The sequence below is a fragment of the Anticarsia gemmatalis genome, chromosome 13 (genome assembly GCF_050436995.1).
Source record: "Anticarsia gemmatalis isolate Benzon Research Colony breed Stoneville strain chromosome 13, ilAntGemm2 primary, whole genome shotgun sequence".
NCBI lineage: Eukaryota > Metazoa > Arthropoda > Insecta > Lepidoptera > Erebidae > Anticarsia > Anticarsia gemmatalis.
This window is the reverse complement of record NC_134757.1, coordinates 12,065,197-12,079,367: the sequence shown is the minus strand read 5'-3', so window position 1 is coordinate 12,079,367 and position 14,171 is coordinate 12,065,197. Positions and strand designations below refer to the sequence as shown.

General features: G+C 35.8%; 1 protein-coding gene across 1 annotated transcript in view; it reads right to left on the bottom strand.

Annotated features, from left to right (window-relative positions):
* Ubr3 (Ubr3 ubiquitin ligase) overlaps positions 1-14,171 on the bottom strand; it is a 56,666-nt gene that overhangs the window by 31,605 nt on the left and 10,890 nt on the right. Inside the window, exons 2-3 of the mRNA XM_076121857.1 lie at positions 5,175-5,388; positions 957-1,082 (exon numbers count right to left, since the gene is read on the bottom strand). Of these exons, the coding sequence (XP_075977972.1) occupies positions 957-1,082; positions 5,175-5,388 (340 nt within the window). The remainder of the gene's footprint in view (positions 1-956; positions 1,083-5,174; positions 5,389-14,171) is intronic.

Genomic DNA, 14,171 nt, shown 5'->3' with positions numbered 1-14,171 from the left:
CTAAAATAAATAATACTCGTGTCTGTAAGGGAGTCCAAACTGCAGAGTTTCAGATAAAACCCTATTCAGAGACCAACTACCCACGATTTCTAATAAAAAAATAAGCAGGGTATATGTTATTGCAGTGCAGTGTCATGTGCAATATAATCAATTATTTAAATCCGCTTTAACTAACTCAAGTGTATATGAGTAACCTTAGTGAAGCCAAACCAAAGCTGATATTACTCGATATGGTTTCTGGTTTGTACTATACATCGGTTACTATTTAAGGCAATTTATTTATGTTTTAGGTATTTATTATGGACAGTAAATACCATTACCTGTGGTAACAGTGTAAATGATTATAGTTTAGATAAGCTTATTCCTAACAGAATTATATTCGCTGATAGGCAACTCTTGAAAATGGAATGCTTAGTCTTGGCAGAATTGGGTTCAGATTTGATGCAGCGCTTCTTGCGAAATCAGGGAGGGACTAGGCCGTGAGTATAACACTGGCTAAATGTGTGCTGGCGATTATGCATATCTTAAAGACATGCAAAGTTTCATCACAAATTCACGATGTTTTCCTCCACCATTACAACAAGTGATCATTATTTCTAACACACAAATAACTTCGAAAAGTCAATGGAGTGTTGCCTTTGGTTAAAACCTGGAGCACTCTGCTACGACTGTTCTTTTAATATAGAAGTATAATATATTGCACTCACTGGTCGGTAAACTATCAGTGGGTTAAGCAACCTTGCCGCGGACATTCCATAGATGGGTGGCCGCATAGTGGTATTTGAACTGAGCGTCTCCGTGCTTTGGAGGGTACGTAAAAAGTCGGTCCCGGTTGTTATTAATAAGATAACAGTCGTTAAGCAATGTCAAAGGCTTTTGGGCGACTTGAACAACTTTGACACTAGGTTGACCACAGACCATACGACAAATTAAATGAAGGAGTTTATGTGTTGTACCTGTTCTCTCTAAAATGTTGTAACAGTCGCAGTATGAGCCGCGGCATCATGGCTTCGGCGACGCACATGAGGGCCGCGGGCACGTCGCCAGGGCGAGGACACTTGTTGCCGTGGTTGCTGCAGAACCTGGAAACAAAACAAATCATATTATGAATTTAAGCTACTTATGTCCCACTGCTAACCAAGGGTCTCCTCTCATGACGAGGGAGGGGTTAGGCTTTAAGTCCACCATGATGGCCACCTGGCTGGCTGTATTATATAACTGAAATATTATTATTCCCCCAAATATTGTTATTTACTAAAGCCATTCTTTGGTCTCTGCCAAGCTCTTTGGCAAAAAGGTGTGATTTTATGTACATTTTGCAAATATTCAAGCGATTTCAAAAAGGAAGAAGTTTACGTTATAGTTGATATGTTTTTTAACGTAGTAACACAGTTTACTTCTGATCCGATGTACATCGTCTTTTTTATTCGAGTTTCCATATTTGTCTGTAATTTAGCAGATTCAATAGATATCCTTTTGGTTTTCATCGCAGAAGTATTAAAGCATTTTTCCATCTTATTTCTTATACTAGCCGCAGAAACTGTGGTACCAAGTCGCCCTAGACATCATAAATAATCACGCCTAACCGACAAACTTTCAAAACAACTTAAGTCTAAAGTCCAAGACACTTACGTGGTCAGAACACCCAAAACTAATAATAAAATCGCAATTACAGCGATTTACGACACCATTAACATACATTTAAGTCATAACATCTCTAAATGATCTGACGTTCTAGGGTATGACGTAATACGATGACGTCACGGCTCAAGGTCGGCCTAGGGACAAGTTCAAGAGAGACAGAGGGACACTCAAGTCAAAAAGGTCACTTGCATGTTTTATCTCGCTCTAAATTCAACAAAAAACCAGTACAAATAGTGCCCTCTCTTTCTTTAGATTGTGTCATTTACGTATAATTAAGTTAGACAGGAATTTTTGTTACGTGATCTTTAAACATAATATTAGGTACGTAAAAATATGAGAAAATATCTTAAATCTATACTAATATAATAAAGCTGAAGAGTTTGTTTGTTTGTTTGTTTGTTTGTTTGAACGCGCTAATCTCAGAAACTACTGGTCGGATTTGAAAAATTCTTTCAGTGTTAGATAGCCCATTTATCGAGGAAGGTTATAGGCTATATAACATCACGCTACGGTTATTAAGAGCGGAGAAGCAACGAAAAATGTTACAAAAACGGGGAAAATTTTGACCCATTCTCTTAGGTGACGCAAGCGAAGTTGCGCGTGTCAGCTATATTTAATAAAAGCAGACGTCCATAGTCTTGCTCATCGGGCTATAAAGGATATGTGTTAAACAACCTTAGCGCGGACGTTTTTAAGATCGGTGGCATTTTAAAGACAATTTGAATTCAGAACCTCTCTGCTTCAGAGGGTGAACGTTAAGCTATGACAAAGGCCTTCGGGCGGCTTGTTTAACTTTGACACTAGGACTACTGTCTTAGTCTAGAGATTTTTATATGGCTACGATGACCAATAACAAACTGTTTATTCCATGCATAGATGTCTAAAGGTAGTTAACTAATACTTCCACATATATTTACCTTGAAGATAAGCAGTCATACAACTTGAATAATAATTCTACAATCGCCTTTCTTGATTATTGTAATCATGTTTACACCTGCGAGACTCCCACGTGCTCTTATTCAAAATATGGACATTTAATAACGCCGAGAGGCAAACAACAGAGAATTTTCCGTATAGACTTATGAGTCAACTAACACTCAGCTTTATTATAACAAAAACATGGAATTATTTTTAGATATTTCAAGTATTTTATGTTTTAGATCAAGAAATGAGAGCTGATTGCCGAACTTTTTATTTCTTTTATTATGATCATGCCAAAACACTTCTTTAACCTAAGTTTGCACAATTGGTCAACTGATTGAATTGTAATAGGATAGACCAAGGAAATGATATAACATTTCGTTGGTCTATCCTGCTAGTCTTATTGAGTTGTCCCGTGACGAGACAACTGACATTTTTCGTCCCAAATGTCACTGTTTTGTCGAATGGTGGTGGTGCAATAGGCACCAAAACAGTGGCATAAAAATAGTACTACTGAGACAATATTTCGAAAAGTCATTGGTTAGATTTTTAATCTATTCAAGATATAGGCATGGTTATCACGGGTTATGGATAAACAAAAAAGTGATAAACAATACTTTCTTCTCATATAACAACATGTCATGATAAACAGAAAGCGTTGTCATTATTTACGCATTACGTCAAGATAACTTGTGACTTTCATGTTCATTATCTACAAGTCTACAACTGACTATGCATATTACAATTCAATACCTAGATAAATGATTAGACAGTATTTTGTTTACTGTCTGGATTTCTAAGTAACTATTGTTCACCACAAAGTTGTAGTTTAGTAATAAATCAGAATTTACTTTAGACTTACAAATACTACTCAAAAGGACTCGGTAAAATAAACTATTTTGTACTAACTAGGTGGATTCTGTCTTTTAAATTTTCAAGGTCCGTATACTATTGCACTCAGAAAACTTGGAAGCACGGTTATATGAACCTGTATGAGTATACATCAAATAGTATAACAGTTTGTTATTAAGAATCTGTATGATATATTATTACCTATATACTCTTTACTAATCCTTTTTTCAGAATATATCTTAAAGCAGTCTTTCCCAAAGTGGGCGATAACGCCCCCTTGTGGGCGATGGAGATCTAGAGGGGGGCGGTGAGGGGCTCAGAAAAAAATGAGGGGCGCTGAAGTGATTTACGGGGCGATATGAAACTTCAGTTACTTCTTATTTTAAAATTAATTGAAATTAAAATTCTCCTACTACACAAGTACACAATAACCATTTTTAGTTCACATTTTTATCCTATTTTGTTGTATGAATATAAACGTTCACAACGCTATTTATATCTTAATTAAGATATTTAGTTAGGTATCAAACACTGAAGAATATTCGTATCTTCAAGTGTCGCAAGTGAGGTCCCCACCTTCGAAGACACAAACCGAACGCACGATTATTAATGTAGGTACCTAATCTATCTCTCTTGTAAAAAAAGTCTCGTTTAGAAGATAGGTTTAATTAATCTCCAGGCGAAACTAATACATACGTTATTGAGGTTTATAAGGTGAAAAATAAATGGGGGAGCTACAAAATAACTGATTTTGAAAGTGGGCGTTAGATGAAAATAGTTTGGGAACCTCTGTCTTAAAGGGTCGGGACGGAATCAAACATAGGCAGGCAATTTAAAAAATCAGCCCTGAAGCGGTTGAACATAGAACGAGTGTAGTCACGCGTAACCAAAGTTATCAGATGAATACAGAAAAAATGCCGCCATACTTCATAGCACCATAAATATCAAACTATAATATAACAATACGCGTATCGTTTATCAACAAGTAACGGTGTTCACCTTGCGTCGAGGTCTAGGGCACGCGATCAAGTTCAGCCGGCCAAACAATATGTTCGCCGTTTATTTTTATCTAACGCGTGTACGTGTGCGATAACAAACTTTTATAAGTTTATCTGCGTTATCTATTGTGAAGTGGTTCACGTGTAGTGTGTAAACTTTAGAACTGCATGATTTCACAACGATAGGTTTTACTTGTTATGATGCCATATGAAGGTCTTGTTGGTGCCTACGGGTTTAGTACGGTCTGAAAGACTCTGAAGACAAAGGTGGAAATCTCTAAATGCATGTAAGTAACGACAGAAGTCATACGTGTTATTGGAGATTGTTGTATGGAAGTAACAATAAATAATTTATTACAGTATTTAGTTATCAGGGTTTTTTAAATATAACTGATATAACGGATTACTTAGGTGAGTCATGAAACCAATATTGATCTTGTTCACGTTTTAGTCTATCAGTACTTTGTGTTTGCAAACTATCTTGGGATACAAGAATCATTCAGTTCCGACAATATCTTATACGAAGAGATTCTACATTATATACCGACGAGCGACGGCATATATTTACATGATCACTTTGTGTATTTAAATACATAATCTTGCAATGGCTTCGGCATCATAAAGTTAACTTTACAAAATACTTTTTATCTTACAGGACCTATTGATTATGAATATTGCAGACCTTTTTGAAGGACATCACCGATATGATCTGTGTAAGCATTTCAAGGGCATCAATTCATTGAAAAAGCGGTAACTCACCCATCCTCTTTCATGACGGACTTGTCCCCACAGTCGCAAGCGCCGCCGGCCTGCGACAGGAACATGTTGAAGTCGTGCGTGGAGTGGTCTCCGCGGTGGAAGCACTCCCGGCAGATGGACATGCACGGGGAGATGCCGCAGGTGCGACAGCGGTACGCCACCACGCGCGGTATCCATACTAGGCCGCATTTGTCGTGTTTGTCGTAGCTGCGAACTGTGGACAATGGAAATGAAGATTAATTAAGGGCAAAATTACGGCTTAGATTACAAAAAAGTTTAAAGGACAAAATATTTCAACATAATTTTATTAAAGTTTGTATATTTTCTTCGTTTGATAGTTACCAAAGTGACTAAGAACTTAATATAACGAACACTCTGATGCCATCAAAAACATTCTGTAAAAACCTCAAGTCTCGCCGTAAAAAGTTGTGAGATCTATATAATACCAAGTCGATTAATCTATTTAGTCTCTACTTAAAGGACCTTCTGTCTTAAGTTATTACGTATGTTATTATCATGCCAATTTAAAAAAAAAATACCTCTAAAACAAATAGACCGACCTGGCCATCGCATGATTTGATTATTAGTATGTATCACACTACACAGCACGACGAGAAGTTAATTCTCCTGAAATGTTAATGGCGAATTTGTATTTTCTTGCGCTGACCAAGTCGATCTATTTGTTTTAAAGGTACTTTTTTAAAAATTGGCATGATAATAACATACGTAATAACTTAAGACAGAAGGTCCTTTAAGTAGAGACTAAATAGATTAATCGACTTGGTATTATATAGATCTCACAACTTTTTACGGCGAGACTTGAGGTTTTTACAGAATGTTTTTGATGGCATCTCACTTCTTTTTGTAGAGCGAACATAAGTCCAATTTGTATGGAAAGACGTTTTTTTTTCATAATTCAACATATTTTCCTATGGGAATGTTGTTCAGTTTCATGGGCTAAACACCCTTACACACCCTATACCCCCTCCCGTTATGCCTTATATAGTAGGTACCTATTTACACCTATTTATTTTATTTTCTACAGTAATAATAATTCATTAACTGCAAATGTAACCTTGTAATCTTATACATTTATATGGGATTACAAAGTTATTGTTGCAGTTGGTGTATTTAGAAAACTGGACCGAAATTAGAAAATATTACATTTTTCCCATGATTAAGACACTAAACCCTATTTGTATTCAAAATTTTAAGCTTCTAAGTCTGCTAGAAGTACCTTAGACTTTTGATGATCGGTGAGTCAGTGAGTCAGTGAATCAGTGAGTGACAAAATTCAAAATTTTAACAAGTTGTCATTTTTAAACCACTGGTTCAAATTGACTGAAATTTTAAATATACCGTGTTTATACAATGACTAATTAGTTGCTCAAAATCCAGGCTTCTTGTTTTATCCACAACGAAATTATAGGGGTGTCAAAAATAGCCGAATTGCTTCGAGAAAAGGATGTTACGGCCGTGCCGCTTTTTTTTTGCTCGACTTGCGGGGGCACTTCCGTGCCCCCAGATACAGTCGCTTGAAGACAACCTTCTATAACCCCAAACTAGAGTTACGACTAAAACACACTAATATATACGGCTATGTAGCCTTGTAATGAGTCCATTTTGTCCCATAGTTTCTGGACTTCAAACTGGACTAGCTGACCAAAGAAAATACCTTTTAAAAGAAGAATACTATACACAACAGCGGGTGAATAAGAGGTAATAGAGTACCAGTAAACTGCAAAACAGTGTCAATGTTACTCTATAATAGAATTGTCTCTCAAAGCCTTGGAACATCGAGTTGACATTTAATTTCCTTAGTTGGACGTCACCCTCGGGAGGGGTGGCTTGAAGTTTCTATAAATACACAATTTGATTTCTGCTGTACTGTACATACAAACAAGATGCAATTTTCTCTTGGTATACTAGATAATTACTGAATAATAACTTTATAATAAAATAGAAAAGTCCTTTATTTAAAAGGATTTAAAGAGGATTTTAATCTCCCCAACCGTTTATAAATATTAAATCAGGAAGCTGATCGATTCTGGGCCTAAAATAAATTGTGGCGTTTATATTTATATGTTACAAAGTACAGCCAGCAACAATATCAGCTACCCTTGTAGTTGACTATACGTCCTTATTTAGCGTAAAAGAATATATATTTAGCTAGAGTCAATACATATGTTTTTGAGACGAGACTTTCTTGGAATTCACACACCTAGCAAAAGAACAGCTAAAATTATGAGAAATTATAAAGTTATCATTTAGTAAAAACCTAAACGAATACTCTTACCTAGGCTTAGCAGGTCTTATAAATCTAGGAACATTTCTACACAATGGATTACATAACCCAACACATAACATACTTATAAGCACGTGACAATGGTTTCATACACCCTCATTTTATAGTGTTATGTTTGAAATCGTGTAATAGAAGGCGAGGGAAAAGCCATTAAACCTTACCTACTTCATATGAACATTCATTTTGATTAAAAAGTTACCATGGTCATTTCCAAATCCTAAGAAAAGCAAAATTACAGTATTCTTTTACAATGAGGCAGACATCGGTTTCTAACAAAAAAAAACAATTTACAAAAAAATCCCGTCAAATATATCTTTTGGGTTCTGTATTGTTTTACAATAATATAAATTTTAGCCATTAATTTCTCACTGCTGAGACGGGTCTCCTCCCGGAATGGGGGATAATAAAGCACTAATCTTACTAATTAACGTCGTGTAAGCCCTGATTGTCATACAGTGTTTTGTCTGCTTCACTCGTGTTCAGTTTCAGAGTTAATTAAAAGTGACAAAACATAGATAATCAGAGTTTACACTACATTTTTTAGTAATACAATAATTAAGTGATTTAGTAAAACAAGCCCTCCCGCCCACCGGTGAAACGTGGCAAACTAATGTACAACAATACATAAAAACATTCAATATTCATCGATAAGTGCGCTGAGAAATTGTATTAAGTACATTCACGATTACAAAACAATGGTTCGAGAACAAAATAGTAGTGAAAAACTATAACAGAAGAATGATGAGAAACATGTGCCATGTGCGTATAAATTAATTACTTATTACACGTTTACTTCGAGATTTTTCATTTCTAGATTACGATAATTTATGTATTTAGTAGACGTACTCATACCGGCGGTCCTGTATGACAAGATTTATGGATGTGAATGAAGCAAGGGAACTTTGTAAGGATCATGCCAGTTTGGTTAGGCAGAGGCCAAAAAAGGGCGTAATTTTATGTATGTTTTACAAAATATTAGGTGACCATAAAAAAATCACGTCAAGATAAATAATTAAGTTTAAAATAGGAAATAGGTACATGATCTGATGACTATTTATTTATTATGATAGAAACATACAGTATACATATTTATCATAATTTTATACTTAAAGAACTTTAGCAAAAACGATTAACTTCTTATAATTTCAGAGCAAGAAGAAATAATATCATGTATTACCTCAAAAGCCCACAATAGTAGGTACATTAAAGTAGAATTTTCTATAATATATTTTTTCTTAAAAAACCATACATTTTTAGCGATACTTTGGCGCGTGTGAAGCCCCTATTAAGTTCAGTAGTGTGTAAAACGGGAGCGTATTGTGAAATTTGAGGTAGCCTGTATGCAGAACAAGTACCGCATTGCGTCTAAGTATTGTATGGTTTAAAATACATAGAAATATTCTTGTAACGTGTGCCTTCTGATTATGCTCATATAGCCAGTTTAAGCACAAAACCCCTTTGAGCAAAGCAGCCACGTGAGTCAGTAAGAATTACTGATTATCTATTTAGAGCTAATATAACAAGCTGAAAAGAACATGTTTGGTATTGGTGTGAACGCGCTTATCTCGAAAACTACCAAACAGATATAAAATAATACTTTGTGTGCCACATCGACGAGGAAAGCTCTAGTCGTTTTAACATCAAAATATCACCTACGGGAGCGAAAAATTAGTGAAAATGGCAGCGAAACAGCAGAGCACAGCTACTGTCTTAATATACCACAAAATAAATAAGCGTACTAAAAATAAAAAGGTCTATTTTTATGACGCGCGATACAACACGTGTAGTCAAAGCAAGCTGAAAGTTGTGTAAACAAAAATGTGAGTAATGATCGCAGAAAGGTCACACACTAATCTTATATGAATAATATATTTATGTAACGTATGATAAATGGTGCACCTAATATAAAATTACCCAAGCTTGGGAGAAAGCTTGACATGGCTTACCGACTGTTATCCTAATTAATCGATGTTAACGGTTTTTCCGATTTTTACTTGTTCTACACAGACACACGAGTTCGTAAGCTCTAAGATCACTACTCGCCAAACGGCCACCCATCAATAGAATGTATGCTAAAAAGGGCGCTTAACCCACCGACGTTACAATGAACGCAAAGCTAATTGCATGTTCCTAGTAGGTACGTCTTTTGAGATGGAATGAATGAAGATAATGAAAAGCAGTAGTAAAATCGCAAAGCTGTCTTGATTGACTATTCCGCGTATCTCAATGGGAATTACTTACCTAAATGTAATAAACAGCCAGTTCATTGAAAATGCCCGGCACTACGAACTAACTCCTCATTTTCAAGGTAATTACTTCCTAACTATATTAACATTTATTGCTTTTGTAAGCGGTGTATCTGATCAAGAGATTGGATTGCAGGGTCTAGTAGAGTTAAGTTTTCATTTATTCATAGCTTTTCTCAAACCACCGCATGCCGTAAGCCTCCTTCCGTTTACGCCAGAAAATAATCGATGGTTTTGCTAAAATAGATAGGTCTCACCGATCAACTTTACTATGTTATGACCCGACCAGTTGTAATGTAATATTATAATTTCTATTGGAAAATACCCAGGTATGGTTATGTGGCCGGTCTCCTTAATTACATTAAACCACCAATTGGCGAAACATTTCTATATTTCATACACCTCTACCTAAACACATACAATATCACATCACACCTGTTATACCAGAAGGGCCACTTAGATATGAAGTATCTACATTTTCGGCTATAACGAAAAACATCTTCGCTACCAAGTAACCTTACACTCTCATGGTCACTTCAGTTCATTACCACCGCAACGCATTAGATTTAATCCAGAACATATGTGTCATTTAATTAAAAACACATTACGCAAATACACAACACGAGATCATTTGGCAGAAGATCAAAAAGAATACTTGCACTATTACAAGACGAAGAATTAGTGATTTTTTGAAACTGAATCGTGGTTGTTCAATATTTAAAATCTACCTGACCCGTACAGTCCCTCTCGCAAACTTTCATCCCCTATTTCGGCCCCTAAGGTATGAATTGTGAAAAAAGGGGCCCCTTTACAATCAGTTCACTGGTTAAGCTTTGAAAGTGTAACACTTAAACAGACTTTCGCATACAAATATTAGAATCAGTCACGAAAAAAGTGGTCTGTTGTATGAAAATAACGCAAAAAGGACTGAATTTATTTCTACTCATCCACCAAACGATTGATTCATGTTATAATCATGGCTTTAATTTTGTTTCCATTAAAGTTAAACACCACTCAAAATGAGTCTAAAAGGATTTTCCTCTTAAATGAGTTACTGCACTACAAGCTCCTAGATGACTAAGGTCTTAAACGGATATCTCGATATATTTAGCACATTCTATAACCATTACTTGCGTATAAACAAGCTTTTAGTTTCTAAGAATCTGTTCGAGGTTTGTAAATTTATCAACAGGAAAATTTCAATAAAACATCCTCGTAATTGGTACAAAAACTATGTTTTTTCTTTGTATCGAACTAGGCCATGGTTCAATATCCTTGTAATGCGAGTTCAGTTCCCAGGTCACAGAAATTTGGGCTTGCGGTCATAATTTATCGATGCCAAAGCAAAACTCGATACCTTTATTAAAGTCAATGGCTCTTTCGTTTTCCGATTCAAGAAATTTTAAGAGCAATAAAGGGAACATATATACTTCCTACATAGGTACTAATATCTACCCTGTTCCTAATCGAATATGCTCCAAATTTTACTTGCGGCTTCAAGATATATATATCTTTGCATACATTTTGTTCTATACCTAAACGATATAACTGACTGTTCGTTCTTTACGGGTACCTTATCTCCAGAACTTATGAACATCAAACTTGAAATTATCAATTAGGTACTTTACAATCTAGCAATTAAAATATTATCTATAGTGATAAATTGAATGACGCTAAATAACGTGGTGGAAGAAAGCCTTAAAATAGACTTAACAGCCCATCACTTACGTCATTTTTACACTGAACCTGCAGTATTATCTAACAAACAGTCTCCAACCGCAAGCTTAACATGTCAATTATTTAGGTGACCCCAATATGGGACCCAGATCCGACGGTTGCCAATTTTCCGGTAACATAGTGAGCGGGCTAAATGTGTGACGTGCTAGTCACCTCGTGAATACAATAGATCCAGTTTAAGCTCGACGCTACAGTAAATCTAATTTGACAGTTTGTATTGGATTATTACGTAGTTCTTAACTTAGATACGTATTTTTGTTGGTGGAAAATATACCATCATGTGTTAATTTTGGCTATGACGCGATTTGTCTTCGTTATTGTAATATGAGAGGAATGGTGTATGGTGTAAAAAAACATTCTTGTAGTAATCTGAATATCATTTGATTCAGTTATTATTAAAAAAATATTATGATAAACATACCCATTACCATTCATATGGGTCTGACAAACGACGAAAATCTGAATTGTGGGATACCTCGACGTTTCGAGCTAGGTTTTTTGCAGTTTAGCCTTGATCGCAGGAGGGCTACACTTATTTAGGACTAGCTGACCCGTGCGGCTCTGCTCGCGTGAATTTCGTACTGTTGGTTATGGTATACTTGCGATGATACGTCCGAAACCGCGTAACCCGTAATTATTTTTTATATATCATCCGTTGTTTATTTTTTAAAACTTACCACATAGTCTGTTTCTTAGCTATCCAATTTATTTCCTTAATGCAACCAATTAATTTGGTTACGTGTTACGAACTACAACGCCATCTGTTAGTTGCGGCGAAAAACGACACCAACGAAATTACTCGGTTTGCCATCTATGATATCCCGACCGCACCGGACCCACGAACCAACATTTTTGTGTAATATATCATTCAACATTTATGTTCGAAAATCTTATAAATGTATAGCCTGTTTTAAAGGTATTTTTTTTTTACGATAAAGCAATCAAAATAAATTAATTAGGAAAAACATGCTGTGTTGCGGACTAAAACGCCATCTATTGGTTGGTGCAAGCAATAGGTATCGATACGGCAGGCACCGCGTTAACTATATGCGAATGTTGTGAAATGTATTGCAACGCCATCTATGGTCTCTTTAGGGAAACGCAGGTTCAAACGATTTCTAGGTATTTTTTCAATTTTGTAAAAATCTATGGAATTTTATGCAATAAAAAGTATCCTAATAGATGCTCCACTACTTACTCTATGCATATACCAAATTTCAGTGCATTCTATCCGGTACTTTTTACGTGATAGCGTAACATACAGACGGAGGACAGACAGACAGACAGACAGACAGAAAAGAAAATTATAAATTGCAGATTCGGTATCAGTATCCGTTACTAAACATCCCCCATCGGTTTTTTTTTTAATATATTCAATGTACAGAATTGACCTCTCTACAGATTTATTATAAGTATAGATTATCTTAGCTATTTAGCTAGCAGATCGTGTACGTTTTCCACATACAATAAGATAGGTACATCAAATAAACGTCCATTTGTAATTTTTGACCGATCGATCAGAAAAAAATAACATTAACTACAACAAGGTGAGCGGTTCAAATGATTTATAGTTTTATTAACCTTACATTGTACGAGTATCAGCAAAAAATCAATAACAGCCAACGTTAACGCGACAAATAAAGCCTTTTCAACCGTAAAACAGTCGATTTAAATTGTAGATCAAAAAACGGATAAACAAGCGAGTACATAGAACTAATTAGTAGAACAGCATAAAACATATTATGCAACATTAGCCGCCTGCAACAAGACGACGGCGACGCATCGATAATTATTACGTGTTGTGTGCGCGTGCGCAGAAGAACCGAGCCGGCGATCGTTTTCAACGTTCGTTGTACGTATACGTGGTTATTGCCCTGACCGTGACGGCTTTGGGCAACCACACTGACGCGATGACAACCATGTCTATTATAGAAAAATATCTCGCGGTCATGCCGAGAAATTAATTGTAATCAACATTTATTGTTGTAATTGTTTCTTTTTCTTTTCGAATTTGTAGAACCGAATTCAAAAGAGGACAACGACAAAATAAGTAGAGTTAAATTTAGGTATTCATTGTAAATTTTTTTGCCCATAATCATAATGTCAACGTGACTTTTAAATTTTAAATTCCATGGCTACATACTAAGCTATGATGGCATGGGAATCCCAAAACATAGGTAAGTCCGCCAATCTCAGGGTTTTCTCATTGCAAAACAAGATTTAACTAGTTTGGTAAGCGATACTACTAGTTCTTAAATAAAATTGATAGATTGTAATTACAACTGAATATACCATGAAGTGCTCATCTAAATAGAGGGATGTCTCCTTAGGACCTTATTTACAATGTGAGAAAATAAAAGTTGACTACGGATGCGCTGACATTTTTTGCAGTCCCTACGTTCTTTCCCACAACAGAAATAGAAATGCAAGACATATTATTTTTGTTCTAGTATAAAACGTGCATTTACAAAACACGAGCATTGAAAAAAATGGGATTTAATAGCTTAGCAACTAACGAGTGCGCATTTTATTTGAGTTTGTGTTAAGTTCAATCCAGTAAGCGAAGCAGAACAAAACTGGCCAAGCCTTCTGAGAACGAGTACCTTATACGTATTCCTGTAACAAAGAGGGTGCTTATCTTACTGCGGGGAGGAGCACGGCACGTGTCTGTTCGCGATCAGCTGTTAGACGGGGTCGACGAACGCCACG